The sequence below is a fragment of the Panthera pardus genome, unplaced genomic scaffold (genome assembly GCF_024362965.1).
Source record: "Panthera pardus isolate Hobbes unplaced genomic scaffold, ASM2436296v1 HiC_scaffold_6, whole genome shotgun sequence".
Lineage (NCBI taxonomy): Eukaryota > Metazoa > Chordata > Mammalia > Carnivora > Felidae > Panthera > Panthera pardus.
In genome coordinates this window covers 65,921,517-65,949,455 of record NW_026526991.1, presented here as the reverse complement: position 1 = coordinate 65,949,455, position 27,939 = coordinate 65,921,517, and the positions used below count along the sequence as shown (strand labels likewise).

General features: G+C 40.7%; 2 protein-coding genes across 2 annotated transcripts in view; one reads left to right on the top strand and one right to left on the bottom strand.

The window, feature by feature from the left end:
* Nucleotides 1–7,856, bottom strand: part of CCNT1 (cyclin T1) — a 47,699-nt gene extending 39,843 nt beyond the window's left edge. The window contains exon 1 of the transcript XR_002072417.2: nt 7,692–7,856. The gene's annotated coding sequence lies outside the window, so the exon portion shown is untranslated. The remainder of the gene's footprint in view (nt 1–7,691) is intronic.
* Nucleotides 66–27,855, top strand: TEX49 (testis expressed 49). Its single transcript, XM_053895689.1, has 4 exons — nt 66–563; nt 25,305–25,427; nt 27,087–27,231; nt 27,673–27,855. The coding sequence occupies exons 1-4, from the start codon at nt 485–487 to the stop codon at nt 27,719–27,721; spliced, it is 396 nt and encodes a 131-aa protein (XP_053751664.1). The 5' UTR covers nt 66–484; the 3' UTR covers nt 27,722–27,855.
* Nucleotides 27,856–27,939: the final 84 nt, after the last annotated feature.

Sequence of the window (27,939 nt, the reverse complement as noted above, 5' to 3'; positions counted from 1 at the left end):
ATTAAAATACTGTCGTTTCCATCATATGCTAAACACTATACTGAGGAAATTGGCATGCATTATCTCATTTAATTCTCAATCTATGAAGTAGAATCTAATCTCAATTTAATTCTAAATCTATGAAGTAGATACCATTGCCATTTTTAAAAATAAAACAGAGGCTTAACCTATTCAAAGATCCCAAGAATATGGCAAAACTAATATTTGACCCCAGGTCTGTGCTCTTTCAACTCGCTGCCTTCTGAAACTTACAGTACACATAAGACTGGGACAAGAAAAAGAGTAACTGGCACTTGATTCCTCCATTTTTCTGAGGTTATTTAGCCCACTCCCACTCCAGATCTACATTGAACCCATAAATCCTGTCTCCTTAGATAAAGGGAGTGTCAGTCATAGTAATTCTTCAGGGCATTACCATGGTTACCAAACACAGAGACCAGTGCTCCAGCCTGGACATTCCAGAAGAGGACAGGGAGGAGCTAAGATGGCCTTCTTCAACTTATATCTATTGGGATATCAAAATTCCTTTTGGAACAAGAAAAGGGACGCAACTAAAGAAACAAGTAAGGGGAATACAGGGTAGAGGAGAAGAGCTGGTGGTAGATATAGAAGAGCTTCTTCTAAGCCGTTTCTTTTTCTACCTTGAGTTAGAGCTTTATCCCCCACAATTAACAATTACTCTATAGTTAAAATTATGGAGTAGGGAGATTATCCATTCAGCTTCCCTCTTCTGTCATTTAATATCCATGTTGAGACATTCAGTTTGTTCAACAGAATAAATGTATTCTCACTCATTTGTTCATTTAGTTAACATTTACTAAGTACAGTTTTGTGCCAGGCTTTATATTGGTGCCTGGGGTAACAAAGATGGATAGGAGGTCTCTGCCATAAAGTGGCTGCTGGATAAAGATAAATATGCAAACAAAAAATTTGCAATATAGTGTATGAATAAATTAAATATAGAATGCTTTGGAACTACAAAAGAGGAAGTACCTGATACTATTGGATTTGAATGAGCACAAGAGAATCCTTTAGAGAATACTTCACACAGGAAATGCTCCCAGAACTAAGAGTTAAGAGATGATTGGAGGTCACCAAGTAGACAAGAAGGGAATATTGCACAAAGGAACAGAGACTTGAGAGAGAGCCATACTAAGTGAACTCCTTGGGTATAGATAAAGTGTAAAGAAGACAAGTGCTGAGAAGTAAGCCTTCAAAACTTGTCAGGGGCCAGAAAATGGAGGATGCTGTTAGCCATGCTAAGAATTTTAACTTTATAGGGAACCATTGAAGGATTTTTAATAGGCAGTGAGTAAATACCCAATTGTATTATCTTCACAATGCCTAGTAATGCCTAATACATAATACACTATGTATTATGCAAGAATACATAATACAATTAATAAATACTTGTAGGTAAATAAATTAATAAATTATATTTGATCATCTCTAAAACAAGAAATTAGAGGAGGCTTTGGAGGAAATGTGATAATTGGTTAAGGTCTTAAAAGATGAATTGTTTAAAAGCACAGAAATGGATGGGACAGGGCATTTCAGGAAAAATGGAGAACATATGTGAAGGAAATTAAGTGTAGGCAGGTAGTAAAGCAAAGTTTTATTGGGGTGAAGGGAGGGGGTGGGGTAAGTATAAAGCACAAAGTTAAGGTTGAGAGAGACTAATCCTGTATAGGCCTCTATTGGCACTCTCTTTCCTCTTTCTAATGATATCAGAAAAGCTCTGTTTTTACATACCCACCTTTCAGGTATGGTTTGTACAAAGGGTCCCACTGGTGAACTCTAGAAATTCCTTAATACCCCTACACCACCCCTCCCCCACTGGCCTCCACCCAGCTGTGTCCCAGCATTATGCCATGGGGCCGCCATTGTCTCCAAATAAGGAGCTCCTCACCCTCTCTCAGAGAAACACATTTGGCTTAAGCCATAAATTTTCTTTGTTCCAGGCCAAAAATAGGCCTCTCCTGGCTGCTTCAACCCTGCCTGCCCCTACTAGATGGGACTTCTCACCATTAAGGGAACTAAGCCCCAAGCCTAGGGTTTTTCTACCCAGTTCGCTACCTAAACTCCAGTAAGTAAGACCTGGTATCAATCCAAAGAGGCCTGAGTCTCATTTCTGATTAATTTCATCGTAGGCTAGGCAGAAAAAAAAGACTTCACTTTATAAAACTGAAGTCCCCTATGGGGTAATAGAGATGTATTCTGATATCATCTGCTTACCCAATATTTTTCATTCCAGTGGCAGACTATCAGAGGCTGTAGGCTTAGCCAAATTGTTGGCTTAAAATGTAAGGTTAGAAGGAAGACTGGACAGGAGTGCCTGGGTGGCTCAGTTAGTTGAGTATCCAGCTTCATCTCAGGTCATGATCTCATAGTTATGAGTTCGAGCCCCACATCAGGCTTGCTGCTGTCAGCTTAGAGCCTTCTTTGGATCCTCTGTCCCCATCTCTCTGCCCCTCCCCCAATCTCTCTCTCTCTCTCTCTCTCTCAAAAATAAATATTAAAAAATTTTTTAAAAAAAGTAAGACTGTACATCAGCTTTGTCACCCCTACAAGTTGTTTCCCCCTCCCCCCTCAATTTTACACCCTCATGCATGATTCCATTTAATTCTCTCAACATGCCTGCGAGGTAGGTATTACTATTCTCTTCTTATCAATAAGGAAACAGGCCCAAAGAGGTTATTAACTTATTTACCCAAGATCAGTGATAGAGCCGAAATTTGATTCCAAATTGTCAAACACATATTGCTCATATGTGGATTTTTTTTTACAAATATGCTACAACAAAAGAAAATTACAGAAAATTATACAGGTCTTTTGCTGTGAGCAGGCAACTGTACAAATGATTGATGATCAGCCTTTCTAGGAAAATCTGTTAACTCCTAAACCCTGAGTTTGAATGGCAGGTGGGCTCACTGTTCTCTAACAGGTGGTTCTCAAGATTGCCAGAAGCCTACCATTCACTGGAGCTGAATGTAACTTTTTGCTCAGCTAATGTCCAGAATTGTTGATTTGGGAACTCTTCAATGGAGTCAATGCCTTATAACCTTCTCTCATAGCCCCTGGGCAACTTCCCAAAAAGTTACAGTTCTCCACCCTCAAAGTGGTGTTCTGCAAGCATGGGGAAAAGTAACTGGGTGGGTTCTTTCTCTCTTTTTGTCTCTCTCTCATACGCACAGAGTCATTATTATGTGGTCTCTTATATGCAGATATCAAAACAATAGTTTGATGTTTCCTGTGCTTAAAACTCAAACTTTGCTGGAGTTATTGATGAAACCCAGTGATATAAGTCTATCCACATCCTATTACTCCATAGAAAACTAGGATGTTTCAGTTCTGTGACAAGAATTTAGTGAAATCACCATTTGGCAAGGTAACTAGTTACCACTGATTCCATCCTTCCAGGAGGCACGTTAAACTAATTGTGGTCCATATAACCCTGGAGTGTGGCTAACCTAATCCATAAACTCCTGACCACCAACTACAGATCCCTGGTATAAACCTGCCAATATATGTCAAGCTAGCAAGCTTAGATCAATTAATAAATACTATATAATACAAGTTGAATATAATTACAGTTGATCTTTGAACAATGTAGGGGTTAGGGCCACTGATCCCCCACATAGTAAAAAATCTGCATGTAACTTTGGACTCCCCCAAAACTTAACTACTAACAGCCTATTGTTGACCAGAAGCTTTACCAAGAACATAAACTGTCCAGTTAACACATATTTTGTAAATTTATTATATACTGTGTTCTTATAGTCAATGTAGGAAAGAGGAAATGTTAAGAAAATCATAAGAGAAAATATATTTGTATATATTTTGTTGTAGTATATTTATGACAAAAAAAAATCCACATATAAGTGGACCTATGCAGTTTAAGCCTGTGTTGTTCAAGGGTCAGTTGTACGGTAGACTCTTCTGGACAAATAGTTGGTCAAAGATTACATTGTAGATTGGGAAATCAAGAAAAGATACATACCTTATACATTTTAGTTTCACTTAATATGTGTAACTGTAGATTCACCAATTTTTTTGACATGGTGCCAATTCCATTTCTTTGAAATTGTGTCCATTGATGACTGTCATGCCTTTCTTTGCCCCTGCAATGCATCATCTATAATTTTCTTTTTTTTTTTTTTAACCTTTATTTCTATTTGAGAAAAGAGAGAGATAGAGCATGAGCAGGGGAGGAACAGAGAAAGGGGGAGCCACAGAATCTGAAGCAGGCTCTAGGCTCCGAGCTGTCAGCAGAGAGTCTGATGCAGGGCTTGAACCCACGAACAGTGATATCATGCATGACCTGAGCCGAAGTTGGACGCTTAACCAACCGAGCCACTCAGGTGCCCCTCATTTGGGTCTTTTTAAAGTGGAGTCAGGCATTTGCAAATTTTATGATTTTTATGATATTCTTCAAACCTTTTAGTTATCTTCCTCATGTGTAATCAGAAATACTTAAAAGTTATCTTTGTAATTCTTTTTCAGAGTAATATTATGGGGCACCTGGGTGGCTCAGTCAGTTGAGCGTCCAACTCTTGATTTTAGCTCAGGTCATGATCCCAGGGTCGTGGATCAAGCCCTGCATCGGATTCCGCACTGAGTGTAAACCTGCTTAAGATTCTTTCTCTCTCCCTCTGCCCCTCTCCCCTGCTTGTGCATGCTCTCTCTCTAAAAATTAAAAACTAAAACAAAAAAGTAATGGTGCTAAAAGTTTACAATGAAAAATAAGAATCCCCTACTCTACCCTCTTACCTCCAGTCTCCAGAGACAAATTTTGAACTCTTCCAGTTGTTTCTTTGGTACTTAACCTTCCTATTTTTAAAGAATATGCTTTTATGGTATGTATTGATTTATCCATTTTTGGCTATGATATATTGCTTTCCTGTTATGATAGTTGAGAATTTAGCTTTCTTATACCATATACCCCGTGCTTCTCTTCTCCCATCCTGGTTTTTCCGGTATAGTTATGTCACAGTTTTAGGTTTGCCATAGGCAAAATTCTCAGAATGACCCTCAATGAATCTTACCTTTGTATAATCCCCTCCCCTTTGAGTGTGGGTGGAACCTCTGAATATGATGGATAACACTCCATGATTGTTACTTTATATGGAGAAAGGGAGATTATCTGAGTGGGCCTAACCTAATTATACAAGCCCTTTCAAAGCAGAGTGTTTCCTCCAGTTACCAGCAAAAGAGGAATTCAGAGATTAGAAGCACGAGCGGAATTTGACACATCATTGCTGGTTTTGAAAATGGAGGGGGCCACATGCCAAAGAATGTGGGTGGCATTTAGGAGCTGAGAGTGGTCTGGCTGACAGTCAGCAAGGCTGAGCCCTATAACCACAAGAAACTGAATTCTGCCAACAACCTGAATGAGCCTGAAAGTGTATTCTTTTTTGGAGCCTCACATAAGACCCCAGCCCAGCCAACACCTTAATTTTGGCCTGGTGAAACTAAGCAGAGGACCCAGTCAAGCCTGCCCAGACTTCTGACTTCTAGGACTGCAAAGTAATAAATTTCATAATGATGCAATTTGCTGTAGGTCTTTTTTCATTCATTGCAGTAGATACTTCATGAACCTTTTCAATCCGGAAATTTGTGCCCTTCATTTCTTTTAATTTTTTTATTAAAAATTTTTTCTAATGTTTCTTTATAATTGAGAAACAGAGAGAGACAGAGCACAAGTAGGGGAGGGGCAGAGAGAAGGGGAGACACAGAATCTGAAGCAGGCTCCAGGCTCTGAGGTGTCAGCACAGAGCCCAACGTGGGGCTCGAACCCACAAACCGCGAGATCATGACCTGAGCCCAAGTCGGATGCTTAACCGACTGAGCCACCCAGGTGCTCCTGTGCCCTTCATTTCTAGGAAACTGTCTTTTATTAATTTATTCTCTGTTTTCTCTCTTCCCTCTTTTTGGAACTTCCATTTGTCAACTATAAATTCTTCTGAGCTGAGGGGCACCTGGGTGCCCCAGTTGGTTGAGTATCTAACTCATGATTTTGGCTCAGGTCATGATCCCAGGGTCATGGGATTGAGCCCCACTTCGGGCTCTGTGCTGAGCCTGGAGCCTGCTTAAGATTCTGCCCCCCCCCCCCCCCAAAAAGTAAATTTAAAAAATTAAAACAAAAAACCTTCTGAGCTGATTCTCTAACTCACTAATCATTCTCTTTATTTTCTTTGGGTTTTTAAAAATGCATTCCTTGGGAGATTCCCCAACTTTATCTTCCAACTTTCTGTGTTAATTATCTATTCTATGTAACAAAGTATCCTAAAACAGAGGCTTAACAAACATTTATTACCTCACTGTTTCTGTGACTCAGGGATCCAAGGAGCAACTTAGCTAGGTAGTTCTAGCTCAGGGTTTCTCATGTGGTTGAAAACAGGATGTCAGCAGGGGCTGCAGTCATCTGATGGCTATAGGCCTCAGTTCCTCTCTGGCTGTTGACAAGACACCTCAGTTTCTCACCACATGGGCCTCTCCATAAGCTGCTGCAGTGTTCTCACGTGGGAGGTAACTGCAGAGCAGGTGATCCAAGAGAGTAAGGAAGCCACAATGCCTTTTTATGACCTAGTCTCAGAAGTGACTATCACTTCCACCTTATTCTTTTTGTTAGAAGAAAGTCACTAAATGCAGCCCATGCTTAAGGGGAGGGGAAATAAGCTCTACTTCTTGAAGAAATAGTGAAGAAGTTGTGGACATATGTGGAAAACACCACACCTTTGTATCAGAACATTTTATCTTGGTTACTGTATTTAAGTTCCAAGGGCCATTTTTGGTTATCTGGCTTTCCTTGTGCATATCTTTTCTCTTTTCTTCATGGATATTATACTTTATTTGAAATTCTGTTCCCTGCATTAGCTCCATCTCCTCTGAGTTATTTTTCCTATGACCTTTTTTTTCTCATTGATGACTCTTGTCAAACAATTCATGATCCTTGGCTCTCCATTATAATTTAAGAGTGAGGAACTAAAAGCTGACTAAAAGCCTAGGGCGGGAATTGTCTATTGTGGCCTTCAATGTGAGCTTTCTTCTGGATAGCTACAATTTTTCCAGGAAGAATCGTATAATTGTTTCTCTGGGGCTTGGGTATAATGCTAGGACCAGGACAGGAGAAGGGAGTATTGAGAATCACACTTATGAGGATCTGAATTTTCACTTAATCATCAGATTTTTGGTCTTCCACCATATGCCATCCCTCACAGTGAATCCTGGCTAGGAGTGCAGTGCCTCTTAGATTCACTTTCCCCAAAGAAGTCTTTTTTTCCCAATTTATTGAGATGTAATTGACATATAACATTGTGTAAATTTAAGGTGTACAACATGTTGATTTGATTATATATACTGCAAAGTGATTACTACAATAATATTAGCTAACACCTCCATCTCATTACATAATTACCTTTCTTTTTTGTGGTAAGAACGTTTAAGATCTGCTCTCTTAGCACCTTTCAAGCATATAAAACAGTATTATTAACTATAATCACTATGCTGTACATTAGATCCCCAGAACTTATTCATCTTAAAACTGGAAGTTTGTATCTTTCAACCAACATTTCTTTCCCCCACCCCACAGCCCTTGGTAACCACTATTTTACTCTGTTTCTATGAGTTCAGCTTTTTTAGATTCCATGTATGAGATCATAATAGTATTTTTCTTTCTCTGTCCAACTTACCTTAGCATCATGCCCTCAGGATCTATCCGTGTTGTTGTTGCAAATGGCAGGATTTCCTTCTTTCTCATGGCTAAATAATATTCTACCATACACATATATACACACACACCACATCTTCCTTATTCATTCATCCACTGACAGACACTTAGGTATCCACATCTTGGCTACTGTGAATAATGCTGTAATGAAAATGAGAGTGAAGATAACTCTTTGAGATCCTTTTTTCATTTCCTTTGGATATATACCCAGAAGTGAGATTGCTGGGCAGAGAAATCTTCTATCTCCTTGTTGGGCTAAGTGGTTTTTCTGCTTGTGGTGCATGCTCTGTAGACAAAGTTTCAGTTACCACCTTCCTGTTCTCAGACCTATTCTTTACTCCTGCCTTCTGTGGTAGCTGTTACATTATAAAGTTTGAACCTCTCAGATGAAATGACCCAATTCTAGTTCTTTTTTTTTTTTTTTAATTTTTAAATGTTTATTTCGAGAGAGAGAACAAGCATGAGCAGGGAAGGGACAGAGAGAGAGAGGGAGAGAGAATCTCAAACAGGCTCCTCACTGCCAGCTCAGAGCTCTATGCAGGGCTCAAACTCACAAACTGAGATCATGACCTGAGCCAAAATCAAGTCAGATGTCCAACCAACTAAGCAACCCAGGCACCCCGGCCCAATTCTAGTTCTATCCTCCACTGTAGAAACTTAAGTTAGAACTGTTCCCATTCTGAAAGGTTAGTTACTACCCCTCTGTCCACTTGCCATTTTCCAAAAGATATTTCCACTGAAATGTATCATCTGCTGTTTTATCCTTACTCTCTCTTTGCCCTTGAAGGTTAATGCCGTTGTTGTTATTTTGATGTCATTTTAGCAAATTTGAGAGAGAAAGGAAATAAACTTATATGGTCAATTAATTATTTTTTAAAAACTTTCTTTGGTGATATAATTTCAAAATGATATAAAAGTTGTAAGTTTAGTACAAATTCCCTATACTGTTTATCCAAGTTAGCCAATTTTATTTGGCCACATTTTCTTTCCCTCTCCCTCTCTTTCTCTGTCTTAGCTAGTTGAGAATAAGTTGCTCATATTATATTCCTTTATCCCCAGACATCTCAGTTTGTATTTTTTTAAATCTTTTTTAATGTTTATTTATTTTTGAGAGAGACAGAGCACAAGTGGGGAAGGGGCAGAGAGAGAGGGAGACACAGAATATGAAGCAGGCTCCAGGCTTCGAGCTGTCAGCACAGAGCCTGATGTGGGCCTTGAACTCACATACAGTGAGATCATGACCTGAACTGAAGTCAGATGCTTAACCAACTGAGCCACCCAGGCGCCCCTCAGTTTGTATTTTATTGTCTTAGATAACAACCCACAATATAGGTTTTAAACTCAGCAAATTTTAACATTGATACAATACTATTATCTAATCTATAGTCTATATTTCAGTTTTTCCAGTTGTCCCATTAATGTCCTTTAGAGAAAAATTTTTCCTTCAGAGATCTGATTAAGGATCAGCATTGCATTTAGTTGGCATACCTCTTTAGTCCCCTTTAATCTGGAACAATTGCTCAGTTCCTTTGTGTGTCATGACATTGATACTTATTTTTTTTTAATAGTACAGATAAGATATTTTGTAGAATTGTCCTTAATGTGAGTTTGCTGATGTTTCTCATGATTAGATTGGGTATAAATATTTTTGGCAGGAATAAGCAACAGTATGTCTTCAGTAGGTCACATCAGGAGGTCCCTAATGTCATTTTGCCCTTTATAGGTGATGTTAACTGACCTTTTGATTAAGGTGGTGTTTGCCAGTTTTCTCCACTGTCAAGTTATTATTTTTGTGTTGTAATTTGTCATTATTATTTTTGTTTTATAATTTGTAGTACTTTCCAGGAAGATACTCAAAAAAATGTAAATACCTTATTCTTTTTTTCTTAAGTTTTTTTTTTTAAACTTTATTTATCTATTTTGAGAGACAGAGAGTGTGAACAGGGGAGGGGTAGAGAGAGAGGGAGAGAAGGAAAATCCCAAGCAGGCTGCATCCACACTGTCAGCACAGAGCCTGACACAAGCCTTGAACCCACAAACCATGAAATCATGACCTGAGCCAAAATAAAGAGTGAGACACTTAATGGACTGAGCCACCCAAACTCCACATAATACCGTATTCTTCATCAAACTTCCATCCACTAGTTTTAGTATCTATTGGCAGTTCTGAGTGATACTATTTCGTGATAGCTACAAAATGGTAATTTTCTAACTCAAATCTATTTTAACTCAAGGCTTACAGTAATTTGTTAAGTTTTGAGTTTTTCTAAAACATTCAACTTACTTTTTGTATAATTCACTACTCTTTTTTAACACATAATCTATTAGTTTAATATTTTTTAAAACTGTAAAATTGCAGTTACAAAATAACCCAGCATAAATTGTTTGGCGGGGGGGGGGTGGGGGGGGGGCGGACCACACTACTGCCTCATGGTAACCAGTAACCATACAGTTTAATTTGTGGGAGCAGAAGTATGCAGATATGCTGAAGAGTAGCTCTCAGCTGCAACTGAAATGTTGCAGGCATCTTTTAATGTTTTTCAGAGGAAATGAAGAACATTAATTTACCTAGCAGTCCTATTCAGTGGATCTTCTACTATTTATAATATTGAGTTATTCACATTTTATGTTCTAAAATACCTCAAGAAAAAAAAATCAAGACATTCAAGGATCTTATGGGATACCTGGATGGCTCAGTCCATTAAGCGTCCAATTCTTGATTTTGGTTCAGGTCAATGATCTCATGGTTGGTGAAATTAAGCCCCACATCAGTCTCTGAGCTGACAGTATGGAGCCTGCTTGGGACTCTCTTCCCCTCTCTTTCTGCCCCTTCCCTTCTCACCCTCCCTCACTCGTGCACTCTCTCTCAAAATAAATAAACATTAAAAAAAAAAGAAGAAAATGTTTATTTATTTTTAAGAGAGAGAGAGCCTGAGTGGGGGAGAGGCAGAGAGGGAGGGAGACAGGATCCAAAGTGGGCTCTGTGCTGAGAGCAGAGAGCCTGTTGAGGGGCTCGAACTCACAAACCATGAGCTCATGACCTGGGCTGAAGTTGGACGCTTAACCAGCTGAGTCACTCAGGTGCCCCAGAAATTAAGGAATCTTAAAGAATTAATTACTAATAGACACTTAGATAACTTTGTCTTGGACCAAGTTGGAGATTCCTGAATGTTTGCCAAATTCACTATGTGAGCTGAGCTAGCATGTAGGAGAGGGATAGATTAGAGCTCCCTTTCCAGGTGTAGCTTAGCTTCTTAGAATTCCTTGTGCCAAAGATGATGGTTCCTAGCAAAAACTGACGAAGTACCCTGAAATTCACATAGAAATTCATAGGACTCGGAATAATCAAAGCAACGTTGAAAAATAACATTGTTGGAGAACATACTTCCCAATTTCAAATCTTCTACAAAGCCACACTAATCAAGACAATGTGATACTGCCATAAGGATTGACATATAGATAGATCAATAGAATAGAATTGAGATCTAGAAATAAACCCTTACACTTGTGATCAATAGACTTTCAACAAGAATGCCAAGACAATTTAATAGGAAAAGAATTATTTTTTCAACAAATGATGCAGCAAAAACTGGAAATTCACTTGCAAGAGAATGAAATTGGACTCCACATCACACCATATACAAAAGTTAACTCAAAATGGATCATAGACATAAATATAAGAGGTAAAACTTCAAACTGTTGAAAGAAAAATCTTCATGACCTTAGATTAGGCAGTGGTTTCTAAGATATGATACCAAAAGCATAAGTGACAGAAAGATAGATAAATTGGATTTCATCAAAATGAAAAAAAAATGTTGTACTTCAAAGGATGCCATCAAGAAAGTGAAAAGTTTGTGAGTTTTTTTTGGTAAATGTTTGGATTACAAGACAAATATAAAATAAATAAGTATAAACCTATATTAAGTCAATGATCACAAGAGAAAAACTTGCTAAACAGTTGCATGAAAAAAAGTCTGTGAGTGCAATTTTGATAGGAAGTTTTTTCAAAAGTTTAAGTTATAATTCCATTTTTTAAAACACGAAAAGCAATGAAAACTATTCTATCACACTAACACAAAACTGATAAAATAATATAAAGCATACTATAGAATATAGTACAAAAGAGGAACCCATGGACCAATGTAAGTATAAATGGACAAATCCCACTGACAGATCAAATTCAAGAATGTATTAAAGATAGTCATCTACCACCAAGTAGGGCTTATTCCAGTAATACAATGATGACTTAATATTGAAAAAGATTGATATATCATACCTATGTCAAATTAAAAAGATATGTACAACTATCTCACTAGGAACTAAAAAGGCATTTGATATTTTTTTAAGTTTATTTATTTTGAGAGAGAGAGAGTACTGTGTGTGCATAAGCAGGGGAAAGGCAGAGAGAGGGAGAGAGAATCCCAAGCAGGCTCCACACAGTCAGTGCAGAGCCAGACACAGACCTGATCTCACACAGCATGAGATCATGACCTAAGCCAAAATCAAGAGTGGGCCACTTAGCCAACTGAGCCACCCAGGCATGCCAAAGCATTTGATATATTTTTTTAAGATTTTTTTTTTAATGTCTATTTATTTTTGAGAGAGAGGGAGAGAAAGCACAAGCAGGGGAGGGACAGAGGGAGACACAGAATCTGAAGGAAGCTCCAGGGTCTGCACTGTCAGTGCAGAGACTGACACAGGGTCAAACCCGCAAACTGTAAGATCATGACCTGAGCCACCCAGGTGCCCCAGGCATTTGACATTTTTAAATTTTTGCTTAATGTTTACTTTTGAGAGAGAGAGAGAGAGCATGAGCAGGGATGGGCAAAGAGAGGGAGACACAGAATCCAAAGCAGGCTCCAGACTCTGAGCTGTCAACACAGGCCCAATGCAGGGCTTGAATTCACGAGCTATGAGATCATGACCTGAGCTGAAGTCAGACACTCAACGGACTGAACCACCCAAGTGCCCCTTGATATTTTTTAAAAAACTTTTTGTAGGGATGCCTGGGTGGCTCAGTTGGTTAAATATCCGACTTTGGCTCAGGTCATATGTCACGGTTCCTGAGTTTGAGCCCCACATTGGGCTCTCAACACAGAGCCTGCTTTGGATCCTCTGTCCCCCTTTTCTCTGCACCTTCTCTCTCTCTCTCTTTCTCAAAAATAAACATTGAAAAAACACACTTTGTAAATTAAGAATGAAAGCATAATAAAGACCTCCCACATCACATCATACATAAAAATAAATTCCAGATGGATTAAAGAGCTAAATCTATAAAACAAAAGTATAGAAACATTAGAGGAAATAATATTTTTACAGTCTTAGGATGGTCTTGGAAAACTTTTTTCATAGGACATAAAGCCTAGAAGCCTAAGAAGATTGACAAAAATTTGTACTAAACAAAAAATTGTAAATTGTGTAACAAAAGACATTAAAGTTAAAAAGAAAGAGATTGAGAGAAAATATTGGCCATACAAAGATGTGTGTATATATGAATATATACATATATACATACATATCCTCATGTGTATAACTCATATACATAATAATATTCAGAATATATAAAAAGCTCCCAAGTAAAGCACCAATCCAGACTCCCCTTCTCATCTAACATCAGATATTTATTTATTGGGAACTGATTGTGCCAAGTACTGTGTTAAACACTGGAAATACAACAGTGACTAATAGACAATAAGTAAATAAACAAGATGTTCACAGATTATAACAAGTGCTAGGGAGGAAATAAGGGGAGGGTAATGCAATAGATCAGAAGTTATAAACTGCTGACTAGAGGCCAGGCTCAGCTTGCATTGTTCTTTTCTTCAAAAATTTTGGACCAACATTTAAAAGTTAGGAGATTAAGGGGTGCCTGGGTGGCTCCCACTTCAGTTCAGGTTATGATTTCACAGTTTGTGAGTTCAAACTCCATATTGGTTCTCTGTATTTAGTGCAGAGCCCACTTTGGATCCTCTGTCTCCCTCTCTCTCTGCCCCTCCCCAACTCGAGTGTGCATTCTCTCTCTCTCTCAAAAATAAATAAACATTTAAAAAAATAAATGAAAATAAAATAAAAGATTTTATGTAAAATCCACATTCTTGCCTCTTAAAAAATTAGAACTGGCCACACTGGCCTTAAATTCCCATGTAACCACAAACAGCCAGAGCAAATAGCAGCTGCCTTGTTAGATGGGACAGGTTTCTTATTCAATTTGCTTTACTCATAAACATCTGTCTGGCTCTTACAGGCAACTGAGTTTGCAGATCTCAAAATGGAGAATAAGTTTATTTATTTTGAGAGAGAGAAAAAGCATGAGAAGGGGGCAGAGAAGGGGGGCAGAGAGAGAAAATCCCAAGCAGGTTCTGCACTGTCAACGTGGAGCCCAATGTGGGGCTCGACCTCACATACTGTGAGATCATGACCTGAGCTGAAGTAGGATGCTCAGCCGACTGAGCCACCCAGGTGCCCCTTTTATTTTTAAAGTTTATTTATTGGAGAGGCCCACTTTATTAAACAAAGTAATCCAGGAGGTAATGTCTGAGCAACACCCTGAAGAATCAGAACAACCCAGCCTTGCTTTATCTTCATAGAAAATTTTAAAATCTAGAAGCAATTCAAGGCCAAAACTATAGCAAAGCACCTGCACCCACTTTGATCACAGACTGCTCTCACTGCATCCCAGCCAGAAGCCTGTAACCCATCTCCCACTTCTGACAAGCCGTTTTAATAAATCATGCACATCCTGAAATATCTATGCACTCTGCCCATCATTCATGACCTCATAATAAAAGGAAACTTAGAACAATATTTCTGGCACTACTACCCTTTCCACAATGACATTCAGGCAACGTGGTTGAAGCCATGGCTTCAACCATGTCATTCAGATTTCTACCTAAAATTCCATTTAGTAGAAAATATGTTCTATTTCTAGTATTTCCTTGAAGCCTTTTGAGCTCAGAGCTGAAGTGTGGGCCCATGTGGCCAAGGTCTGGGGCACACTAGGCTGACTAGGAGCTTAGTATAAGGCTGTGAAACTCCAGGAAGTTGGAGTGTTGAGCTCCAGGGAAACCTATCAGGACAAAGGTTCATGTATTTGGCTCTCCTCCGAGGACATTTAGTCTTTCTAGAATGATTAGTACTGTAACCGCAAACCTCAGATGGGCACTCAGGACTGCCTGACAATCCTATTATATTTCTCTAGTCACTCCCCTACTCCTCAAGGCAATTATTTCACATCTCTTCCTCCTCAAGTCTTTAAAACCCCTCTCCCATCCTCATTCTGAGCTGATAACGTCTTTGCTCCTTGTTTCACTAAGAAAATAGAAGCAATCAGAAGAGACTTTCCATCATCACATCTAACATTCCACTGCATCTGTAACTTCCCTCTAGCACAGTGAGTGAAATGACTCCATTTGTGCACTGGATCTCATCCCCTCTCACCTACTCAAGGATTTTGCTCCTGAAATTATCTCCCTCTCCTTCAGTTTTCCTCCTCCTAAATAAATCATTTCCATAAGTATCCAAATATTCTGCAACCTTTTGCAGGGGGGTGGGGGGGAAGGAAGGAAAGACCCTCCCTTGACCCTGAAAATATTATTCCCATTTCTTTCTCCACCATTCTCTCCTCCTTCCCACCCCTGATTATACCACAACTCCTAGAAAGAGTAGTTTGTACTCATCAGCTAGAGAAAAACAACCATGCTGATAGGCCTCACTTTAAATTCATAATCACTAAACTCAAGTGGGCCTTTATGGCTGCCCAGAAGTCAGACTACATTTCCTTGTTCCATGTACTGTCTCCTGGAGGCCTCTTCATACCTTCTCTTTCCTCAGACTTCCAACACTTCCTCCTCTAGCTTCACTTTCAGATAATGACTTGTTTTCTATTTCACAGTTTTCATTGCGAAAACAGAAGCAAGTAGATTGTTTCTTACAACCTCACACAAACCACATCTATCCATCTACATGCTTCTGTGTCCATATTTGTCTTGTAATGAATGAACGGTCCACACACCTATTAAGACCAACCCCTCCACTTGTGCATCAGAGCCCATCTTTTTGCCTGTTCAAGGACACTACTCCAATACTATTTGCACTCGATTGCATCAATTTTTCTGTCCCTGGTCATTCCTATCTGCATACATGCATGCTACAATTTCTTCCATCTTAAAGCCCTATATTTCCTATTTCCCTGCTCCCTATACAGAAAAATTCCTCAAGAGAGTTGTCTGGTCTTGCTGACTCCATTTCTTCTCCTTCCATTCTCTTTTTTATTTTTTCTAATTTTTTTAATGTTTGTTTATTTTTGAGACAGAGAAAGAGAGCTCAAGCAGAGGAGGAGCAGAGAGAGAGAGGGAGACACAGAATCTGAAGCATGCGCAGTTTCCAAGCTATCAGCACAGAGCCCGATGCGGGGCTCAACCCCCGAACCATGAGATCATGACCTGAGCTGAAGTCCAATGCTTAACCTACTGAGCCACTCAGACGCCCCTCCATTCTCTTGAACTCATGCCAGTCAGGCTCTTGCCCCAATCATTCCACTGAAACTGCTTGTATCTAGTCACCAATGTTCATATCCACTTACCATGTTGCTGTTCTCTTAGCTCTCATCTTGTTTAACACATCAACAGAAGAGTGCAAGAGGGCTCAGATCATTCTGACTCCTGGTACTACTGAGGCTGCTTGCAGTATATGGTCCGCTGGGAGAGGTTTGAGCCTGTAGACCACCATAATGGGGAACTTGCCCCATTTGTTTCTATTATTCAAAAACTGGTTTGGGGAATTAACAAGGAAGGGGAAGGAAGAGTATGGATAAGACACAACATTGTATTTGGCTGTTAGCAAGCCTACATCTACCTTGCTTGCCTCAGTCTTCCTAATCCCGACTGATATGTCCATTAATTCAAGAACCCACAGTTCCTGACTCTGCTCCCCCTTAGTTCCACAATCCAAACAATCTTGCAGGACTGATTTGTAATCCTCACTTGTCTTTAGAATGATTATCTAGCTGATTTCACCATGTCAACACATTCACTCAAGTGGCTTGACCCTTTTCTGTTCACCTGCACTAGCACTTGAGCCTGTTCTCCATGCTCAAATTAACCACACTCTTAACCTTGCCTATCACCTAGGGCTTTAACAGCAACCATAAAAATGAACCTATTAATATTAAAACTTCTAATACTCTTATTATAAGGATATTTTTAAGTCATTCACAATTTTTCTTTAAAGAAAGATAGGGGTTTTTTTTCTCCTGTAGGTGTGACTGTATTAACATTCTACTCAAAAGGGCCCACTCAAGCTTTCCTTATTATAGTCATAATGGAAACTCATAGAGGTGAGTCAACACATGTAACCAAATATTCTGTGAGTCTCTGCCTCCTTCCTTTCTTTTCCTCTTGATAAAGAACTAAAATAGAAAAACCAAAGGGATGTGGGGAGCATACTTAGGTCTATCTTTGACTTCATAACTCAGTTTTATCAGGTATCCAGGGTTGTTCATGTTCAGGGGGCTAACTCACACTAAGCAAATTCAGAGTGCCTCAGTTTCCTTGCCTGTAAATGGAGATAATAATGCCTTATAGATCTGTTGTGCAGATTAAATGAAATGAAATAATGTATGTAATACACATAAGACCTAGCACACAAAACTGTACAATAGGTGACTGGAGGAAAAGTTACAAACCGTAATATATGTTAGTATATATATGTGGAATACATACTTTTCCTATGACCGAAATATCTTTGTTTACTTCTTGAGACATACTTGCCAGGATAGGGTATCTGGAAAGCAATATTTTTAACTATTAAGTTTCCTTGAGAAGCAAAAACTACTGTCTGGCTTCAAAGGATTTTTCCTCCAGTTACAGCTATCCGCACAAGAGCACCCCTCACCAGTGACCAGAACTCACATGTCCACCAATCAGTAGATTCCTGCCCTCTCAGATTCATTCTTCCTGATCCTAATACTGGTGGCCCCTGCAGTTTCGGTCCAGCTTCCAGAATTTGTTCACCTTATGTGCTGGTCTCTTGGAATGCCTAAGTTTTCCCTTCTCTGTTCTCCCCTCCCTGGGGAGCATGACCCTATATCTGCCCTTTGCTTTGCAGACTCTGTCTCACCACCTGCTTTGAACTCTGCTCTCCTGTCTAAGCTTCATACCTGAGGAGTCCTCTTAGTCCAGAGTTTCATTGTCTTGAATTCAGACGAATTAACTTTTATTTGGCCCTTTGATGAGGCAACTCCGTTGTCCTGTTGCATGAAAACCCAGTGTCAGTCTAAACCTCATCATAACACAAATCTACACTCAGGACATTTCCCACTGATAGGAGTCTCAGAGGCAAGTTGATGGGAGTGGTGGTAGGAAGAGATTATTGTTTTTGTCTTGAGACAAATGACAGTTCCCTGCCAGACTTTAGCAACTGCCCTCTAGCCAGACACAGTGACTACAAGCTCCACACATCTTCCTCCACTGCTGCTTTTATCATTCCTCTTCCCAGAGGAATTCACTGAGTACTCAGAGCTGCTCTCCCAATTCTTTTTTTTTTTTTTTTAATGTTTATTTTTGGGAGACAGAGAAAGAACTTGAGTGGGGGAGGGGCGGAGAGAGAGGGAGACAATTCGAAGCAGGCTCCGTGCTGTCAGTACAAAGCCCAATGTGGGGCTCGAACCCATGAACTGAGAGATCATGACCTGAGCCAAAATCAAGAGTCAGACACTTAACCAACTGAGCCACCTGGGCTCCCGTCTAAATAATCTCTTCAAAGAAAGAGTAAGCCTCAAATGCATGGTAAAAGCTGAGCACTTCTCACTTGCATTCTCATTTTCTGGATCCTGTCAGAGGATATTAGATGATTTTCCCCACCCTGGCTGGAATGTTCTTGATCAGTCTTCTAGGTCTTCTGATCTTTCCCAACTGCCTGTTTGGTGACCCACCTGTTGGGAGACAGCTGGGGATGCCATTCTTAGATTCCAGCAGAGGGCACTGTAGTTCTGGCTTTTCAAATGGGAGTTTGAATGGCACAATTCAACCAAGAATGAATTGCCCAAAGCCTCTATAAACCCCTCTGCCTTTCGAAATGTATAAATTTACTGAAGTTAGAGAAATGTTGCTTGGAGGCACATGGGTGGCTCAGTCAGTTAAGTGTCTGACTCTTGATTTCACCTCAGGTCATCATCTCACAGTTGTGAGAGCGAGCCCCGTGTCAGGCTCCGCACGGGGCCTGGGTGTGGAGCCTGCTTAAGATTTTCTTTCCCTCTCCCTCTGCTCCTCCCCTGCCCCCAACCTCCCCACCATGTGTGCACTGTCTCTGAAAAAGATTTTTAAAAATAATAAAAAGGAAATGTATCTTGGAAACAACCCATACATCTTGTAGCTGCTATAGACCATCATCCCCTATCTACCTGAAACTAGAGAAGATACTCAGGCTACTCATAACTACAATCTGCCAAAGCCTAAGAAGGAGGCACCTCCAAGGTGGGTGACTATGTCTGTATAGCAGCAGATAGGCCACTTTTTCTATGGGACCGCAGCCTTTCCCCACTGGTTTTCTGCACTGGCACTGGTCCAGTCTACTGCAGAGTGGCCAACCAGGTTCAATCCTCTGCTTCCCCAATGCCGGTCATAGGAAATGATACTCCACATTTCAGTGGAGCTCAAGGAGGCAGGGATCTGCCTTTATTTTATTTTATTTTTTTTTAATTTTTTTTTAATGTTTTTATTTATTTTTGAGACAGAGAGAGACAGAGCATGAACGGGGAGGGTCAGAGAGAGAGGGAGACACAGAATCTGAAACAGGCTCCAGGCCCTGAGCTGTCAGCCCAGAGCCCGATGCGGGGCTCAAACTCACGGACCGCGAGATCATGACCTGAGCCGAAGTCGGACGCTCAACCGACTAAGCCACCCAGGCGCCCCTGGGGATCTGCCTTTAGAATAAAATAATGAGATCATGTGCCACACCCAACTCAACACTGGTGAGCAGATACCTTTGACAGGACCCCCACTGAGCTGTACACAAGGGATCCCAACAAGAGGCCAGTTTTATCAGTTTGTGTTTTCCCTTAGTCCTTTGTTTTGCCTGGAAGCCCTGAATAGATGATTTCAAGAACAGGTTAGTGTGGTGGTTAACAGCCTGGGCTCTGGATCCAAAATACTGAGTTATATTCATGTCTCTGCCATATGCTAATTTAGTGAACTTGGGCAAATTAGTAAACTTCTCCGGGACTCTTTTCCCCCATTTGTAAAATAAGATAATAATAGTACCTACCTCTTATAGTTGTGCCGAGCACATTTGTTATTCATTTGGTTTATTGTTATCATCTCTAGAAGATCCATGTAGTCCCTTTTATATCAGCAGTCTGCAGCCAGCAGTAGGTCTGTTATCCCATACCCCATCTACTTCCCCTGTGTTCAGAATCCTGAACAAATGCACGACTTTGAGGAAGATATTTTTGGACATGGAGGCAAAGGAACTGCCCCCATATGTAAAATGTGCCCGGTTCCCTGGTCTTATGCTCCTGTCTACTTCCTCCCAATGCACTGACGATGTTCTTGTGTCAATGAAGACAATAAATCAAGATGGTCTTCCAAACACTTCAAACTGCCTTCAGCCAATTTCAGTCTATGTTATTGCTCCAGCCAACTTCAAGGTATTAATGCCCAGAATCTGATAGGAAATCCTAGATAGGAGTCATTTTTTATGTAAAATACCACAACATTTTCTCTCAAACTGATCTGTGAATTTCTAGTCAGGGTGCTGTTACTGTGCTTACAGCAATACCAACTTGCAAGTAATGTGTGTTAGATATTATCACCACTATGTACTAAGCATCTGGAATGGTCAAGCAAGTATCCTAATCTACAAGTCAGAATTCTAGCAGCCATTGAGGTAGACCCATTCTAAAAATTCTTCAACCTGAAAACATTGTGACCAGTCACTCCTAGTTCCAACTAACCGGGGGCAATAGGCAAAGTAGTGGATAACAGTGGCCCTATGCAGCCTGTAGTATTGAGAAACCTGCAACAATAATTTGGGTAAGTGGAGGATCCATCCAAGTACCTTTGCACCACCCCAATGTCCTTCATGATACATTCAAAGTATAAGATGTGGTCTTATGGAAACTCCCAATTTATGGCCCAGTTCTAGAAGAAACCATCAGGGCCTTTTGTACCACCAAAAACTATATGGAGCGTAGTATTAACTGGGGGGATGAAGAACCTCTGTTACACTACCAACAAAATGATGGGTTCATCTACTCTGCCACAGTATAGTTTGCTTATAAGAACTCATTGCCTCCCTCTACCTCAACATGCCCATTCACAGTAGCTGTGGCATGATTTTTACCTACAGCTCACCACCCTTCACCCCAGGTGGCTTCCAAAAGTTGGCAGCTGGGGGAAATTATGGGTTACCAAAAATATCTTCCAGTTTGCCAAAAACCCCATCCAAAGAGTATGCCAGCTGGTGCTTGATTCAGGAGGAAGGCATCCAAATGAGAGATACTGTCCAGCACACCTCCAAACACACAGTAACCACTTATATGGAAAGCTGGGAGCCTGCTACTTGAAAACTGAGATTAAATAGAGAACATGACCTGGCTGTACCCTTAAGGACAATCAGTAAGAGACCTCAGGACCAGATAAAGAGCTCCTACCATTACCTGCACCCAGACCAATAATTACTCTCAGTCAAGGTCCCTTTGCCCACTAGGAATATGGTCTTGCTCTTTCTCCTCAGTCCACATGTACTTGGCCACAGACATTCTGCCACCCCCACCTTGCCCAAAGTCAAATGACACTATTTCCAGGAACTGGCCCCTTATTGTGGTAATCTGTGATGAAGTACAAATCAGCCCCCAGGCTCAATTCAGGCTTGGAATTCAGAACTCAATATTCTGTCACCTGTCCAAATCCTCAATTGGCAAAGAAGGGATTCAAACAGTGCATCACTCTGGTGGTATGAGAGAGAATGTGAAAGAAGATTTCCACCAGAGAGCAAAAGTTGAGGAGGAAGGACAGAAACGAATGAATGGGGTCAAGCCAGAATGAAGGGGAAAGCAGGAGCCAGGGAAAAACTCCAGAAGACAGGTAGCATCCCCACTCTGTACCAGAGGTGAGTCAGCGATCACAACAATTTCTGGAGAGAATGGCTTCCAGTTCCTGACAAGCTCAGGAGTCTGAGATGCAAGCCAAATCTAGCCTATTTAAGCAGAACATGAATTTATTAAAAAAAATATTGGTGGGATAATATCAAAAAGCTTCTGCACAGCAAAGGAAACAATCAACAAAACGAAAAGGCAGCCCACAGAATGAGAGGAGACCATTGTAAACTGTATATTTGATAAAGGATTAATATTCAAAGTAAATTCCTGTAACTCAATAGAAAAAAAAATCTGATTAAAAAACTGACATAAGATTGGAGTAGACATTTATCCAAAGAAGACACATGTATAGCCAACAGGTATATGAAAAGATACTCAACATCACTAATCTTTAGAGAATTGCAAATTAAAATTACAATGAGGGGTGCATAGTGGCTCAGTCGGTTTAAGTGTCTGACTTTGGCTCAGGTCATGATCTCGTGGTTTGTGGGTTTAAACCCCACATCAGGCTCTGTGCTGACAGCTCAGAGCCTGGAGCCTGCTTTGGATTTTGTGTCTCCTCTCTCTGCCCCTCCCTGTTCTCTCTCCTCTCTCTCTCAAAAATAAATAAACATTTTAAAAAATTACAATGATATATCACCTCACACCTGTAAAAGTGGCTGTTATTTCAAAAGGGGGGCGGGTGGTGCCTGGGTGGCTCAGTTGGTTAAGCATCTGACTCTTGATTTTGATTTGTGAGTTCTAGCCCCACACCAGGCTCCATGCTGACAATGTGGATCCTGCTTGGGATTCTCTCTCCCCCTCTCTCTGCGCCTTCCCTGCTCTCTCTCTCTAAATAAGTAAACTTTTAAAAAGAAATAACATGTTGGTGAGGATGTGGAGAAAAGGGGGGGAACCTTTGTATACTGTTCATGGGAATGTAAATTGGTGCAGTGCGTGGAAAACAGTACAGAGGTTCCTTAAAAAAGTAAAAGTAAATCCTATTTCTGGGTATATACCCAAAGGAATTGAAATTATGGTCTCAAAGAGATATCTGCACTTTGATGTTCATTACAGCATCATTCACAATAACCAAGACATGGAAGCAACATAAATGTCCATCAATACACAAATGGATAAAGAAAATATGATCACACACACACACACACACACACACACACACACGGGCGCACGAATATTATTCAGCCTTTAAAAGGAAGGAAGTCCTGCCATTTGCAACAACATGGGTGAACCTGGAAGACATGCTAGGTGAAATAAGCCAACAAGGGACAAATACTATATGATATCACTTACGTGAAAAATCCAAAATAATCAAACTTACAGATGCAGAGACTAGAATGGTGGTTGCCAGAGGCTGGGGGTAGGGATAAGTGGAGGGGTAGTAGTCAAAGGGTGCAAAGTCTCAGTTATATAAGTCCTAAGGGCACCTGGGTGGCTCAGTCAGTTGAGTATCCAACTCATGATTTCGGCTCAGGTCATGATCTCGATGGTGAGATCGGGCTCAGCACTGAGTGTAGAACCTGCTTGGGATGTTTTCTCTCTCACACATACACAAAATAAATAAACATTAAAAAAAAGATGTTATTTAAAAAAGGTAAGTCCTAGAGATCTGTACAGATAGAACCTACAGTTAATACTGTATTATATACTAAAATTTTCCTAAAAGCATAGATCTCCTGTTAAATGTTCTTATCACAAAATAAATTACAATAAAGAGGGCAGGAGGGAATTTTTGGAGGGGATGGATAAGGTTTACGGCATAGATTGCAGCGATGGTTTCACAGGTGTCTACTTACCTCCAAACTCATTCAGTTATACATATTAAATATATACAACTACTTTTACATCAATTTTACAATAAAGTAATTTCTTTAAAAAGAATATCGGTAAGTGCATAGAGCTGTAAAAGGAACAGAGAACCAGGTTTGGTGGCTAATAACCAGAAAGAATGTTCAGAATCATGCTGCAGACCTGGCTGGCATAGACACTGCTGCATTCAGTACTGTAGCAGACACCGCAGACATCAAGGACACTGGGCTCTGGATGCTGCTGCTAGAAAGAAGAGGTAGCTTCGCTGCTGCAACTTCCCATTAGTAGAAAAAGACTTTACACAGCCCCTGCTTCTTTGCAGCCTCATCTTTGATTCCGAATCTGAGGCAGATGTGTTTGGCCTAGCTAAAACTCTTTGCCTATGCCCTAGCTGCAAGAGAGGCTGCACCTTAGTCCATCTGGGCTGCTATCACAGAACGCCATAGACTGGGTAGCTTATCAACAACAGAAATGTATTTCTCACAGTTTTGGAGGCTGGAAGTGCAAGAGCACTGTGCCAGCCTGGTCAGGAAGAGGGCCTTCTTTCAGGTTGCAGCCTTCTCATTGTGCCCTCATGTGGTGGAAGGGGAGACCTCTCTGAGGTCTTTTTTAGAAGGGCACCAATTCCATTCTTAAGGGCTCTACCCTTATGACCTAATCACCTCCTAAAGACCCCACTTACAAATACTATCACCTTGGGAATTAGGTTTTTGATATAGGAGTTTAGGGGAGACACAAACATTTAGACCTGGGTAAGGAAGTTCTGGTCTTTTCAGCCTCCATAGTGCGATTCCAGTTTTGCCTCAGAGAGGATTCCTAACCCCCCATAAGAATGCTAGGTCTATACTGCCCTACTCTAGGGGCGTCTCGGTGGCTCAGTCACTTGGGTGTCTAACTTCGGCTCAGGTCATGATCTTGCAGTCCGTCTGTTCAAGCCCTGCATCTGTCTCTGTGCTGACAGCTCAGAGCCTGGAGCCTGCTTCAGATTCTGTCTCCTGCTCTCTGTCCCTCCCCGCTCGCACTGTCTCTCTCAAAAATAAAATAAAAACATAAAATATATACTGCCCTACTCTACCATACCTTACCTTACCCTACCCTACTCTCTACCACTTTTCTAGCCCCTTCCCTGCCCCTCTCCATTTTGCCAAGCACAAATCAGGCTCTAAATCAATAGCAAGCTGAAACCTCTCTCATACTTCTATCTTCTACACACTTGCCATCCTGCTGCCTGGAATGCTCTTCTTGATACCACTATGTCCCATGGACTCCTTCTTATCCTCCAAGACTTAGCTCAAACATAACTTTCCCTATTAGACCAGTTAAAGCTCTTCAAATATGCCAATCCCAGGAAATAGGTGTCCATCCAGATAAGGGGCCTTTTTCACCTGCACTAACCCTAAGGGTCTGTCAATATCCTGATTCCAGCAGGAAGCCATTCAAAACCCAGGAGTTGAAGAGAAGCAAGAGAAGGGTGAGGGATGTCTTGTGATCGGTTCCCTCTCCCTCCCTTCTGACACAGGCATTGTGAATTGACTTCTGAGATCTGAGATCAGATTTGACTGGCTAGGAGAGACCCCTGCCATGTGCCTGGTTGGTATGGAGACCAGAGACTCAGAAAACCAAAGAGCCCCACTTTGTAAGTATTTATAACAAGTCTGCTTCTTGTTTCAGACCAGAAGGAACCAGTGCCCACTAGGCTTCCCCGTATTATCTCAGAAGATGGGAATTATTCCGTACACCAGAATAGCCACACAAGGTATCATGAAGCTATAAAGAAGGTGTTGTTAAAGACATGTAAGTATCTTGGAGTGGGCACTATGCTAGGGGCAGAACAGATATGCCTGAGTTCATAAAGAATGGCTGGGCTGTGGTGGGGCATGATTTTAGGGCAAGGGGAAAAAAAAATAGCCAAGAAGGGGGGCTGAGAAAAGGAGGGAGAAAGTAGACTTGAATGGGGTAAGCAAGATAAAACAAAAATTGAATCAGACTGGAAGCTGAAGCCCCATATTTGAGTCCTAGTTTTAAGTGTCTCACCTTGGGTAGTCACTTACGCTTGCTCATTTGTTAAGGAAAAAAAGGGGGGAAAAAATGCCTGCTCTACCGAACTTATGGAACTGTGAGGATCACAACAAAATGAGATAAGACAGTACTTTTTATATTATATGCTATGCCTGTGAGTAGTGGTAGACCAAGCACTAGCTTTGGAATTTGAATGGAGTTTAAACTCCAAACAGGTTGTGTGACCTTGGGCAAGTTCCTTTAACCACTTAACCTCACTGAACCATGTGAAAATGGGAATCATACTCTAGCATTGTTATAAAAGTTAGAGAAAATGTACATTTAAAAAAGATTCTAGGACAAACTACTGATACATGTGAGAACTAGGAATCTTCAAAGAGTTATGCCATGTAAAGAAAGCCAGTCCCCCCAATGTCATTTATATAACATTCTTCACATGACAAAATTATAGAAATGAAGAACACATTATTGATTGCCAATGAAGGGGTGGGAGAACATGACTATAAAAGGCCAATTACCTTTCCCATTGGGAGAAACTGAGTAAAGGGTACACAGGATCTTATGTTATCATTTCTTACAACTATATATGAATCCATAGTTATCTAAAAATTAAAGTTTAACTCAGAAAACTAAGATACTTTCAGAAATTTAAAGAGACATATGTGTGAAGAGGAGTATCTAAGAGTTATTCCTAATAGCAAATTCTTTTTAAGAGCTTACTATTAATCAAGAGGAAAACAACTAAGTAAAACATGTAACATCTACTCAAATGGTATATTAGGGATTTTTTTTTTAAATAATGATTATAAAGACTATATAGCCAGGATATTAGGCTATAATTAAGCTTAAAGAATATACAAATTTTATACAGTGGTATAATTAGATTTATCCAAGTAAAGAATAAAAATACAAAAAAACCTAGGAAAGTCTGATACACTATTCAAAATCTTAAGAACACCTAATACATTTAGAACATAATAGACACTTGATAAGTGACTCTATTAGCAGTACCTAAGTATGAGGTACTCATTGCTGAGTTTCAGAGAATTACCTGGAATGAGAAAAGGAAGCAATTTTTTTCAGAGAGGAGGGAAGGGAATGAGAATGATTAAGCCTGAGAGCAAGGGGGAAGAGCCAGTAGACCCATCTTGCACATTTCCCTAAGGGGTTGGCCACTTGTTTTTCCACCATCTTAGCACTTGGGAAAGCTCTCTTGGAGATGGGCTTAGTAACAGCAGGAAGAACCAAGACTGATTCAACTGACCATGAAGGGTATTAGATGCTGGAATCCGGAAATGAAGATGGGTGTGGTGACCAGATTCCCAGGACTTCTTCAGCACCTGGTCAGGCCCAGTTGCTAGGCTGGGCTTATACTGCCATGGGGGAGCAAAGAACTTGAAAAAATTGGATAACTTGCCCTTCCCCAACATTCAGTCCCCAATCAGGTCTTCAGAGTCCCCTTGACTGATGCCCAGAACTTCAGCTTCTGGCGGTCCCATGATCCAGGAGTGCGCCCAGAAGAAACCATGCCATGGATCCGGAGCCCCCGCCACTGCCTCATTAAAAGCCCAATGACCAGGTTGGGCTGGGATGGGTAAGGGTGGGGAGGCAAAGGGAAGTACTCCATCCTTAGAGACTGCTTCACTCTACTAAGAGTTAGGGAATAGAAGACAAAGTTTGGATCTTACCAGGAAAAGCTGGCCCCAGAATCTGGGCAGTGGTGGCATTCAAAGAAGTTAAAGATCTGTTTATGTCTGTGTATTTCATCTTGTGGATAGGACTTCTGGAGCAAGCACAAGACAAGTATCTATAGCTCTCCTGTGAGGTCCAGGGATGTTTCCACTCCCTTCATTGCTGTCTCCCACCCTCCAACCACCATTCATAGGCAGCAGCCCTACTTCCTCATTACTGCCCCTGCCCTTTCTGCCCTGAGGCAGTCTTGGGAGCTATGTTTAAGGACACCACCACACACACACCAGCCTGGCCTGGCTGAATCTGAGACCCTCTCTTTCTTTTCCAGGTTTATGGATCACTCTGTTCTGAGTGACAGAAACTTCAGTCTGTATTGAACAGGATATATTTGCACGATGGACTGTGGAAGCAGGGCAAAGAAGGAGAAAACGGAGAAGGTGTCCTGGTTCCACTGAGGGACTAATGGGAGGAGGGGACCTCAAGAACAGAGTAAACATTGGATTAGAAATCATTTGTGTGCACTGGCAGTGAGGGGGAGGGAAATTATTCCAATGCCCAAATTCCTATGAGATCAGATGTGTGGGAGCCAGAACTT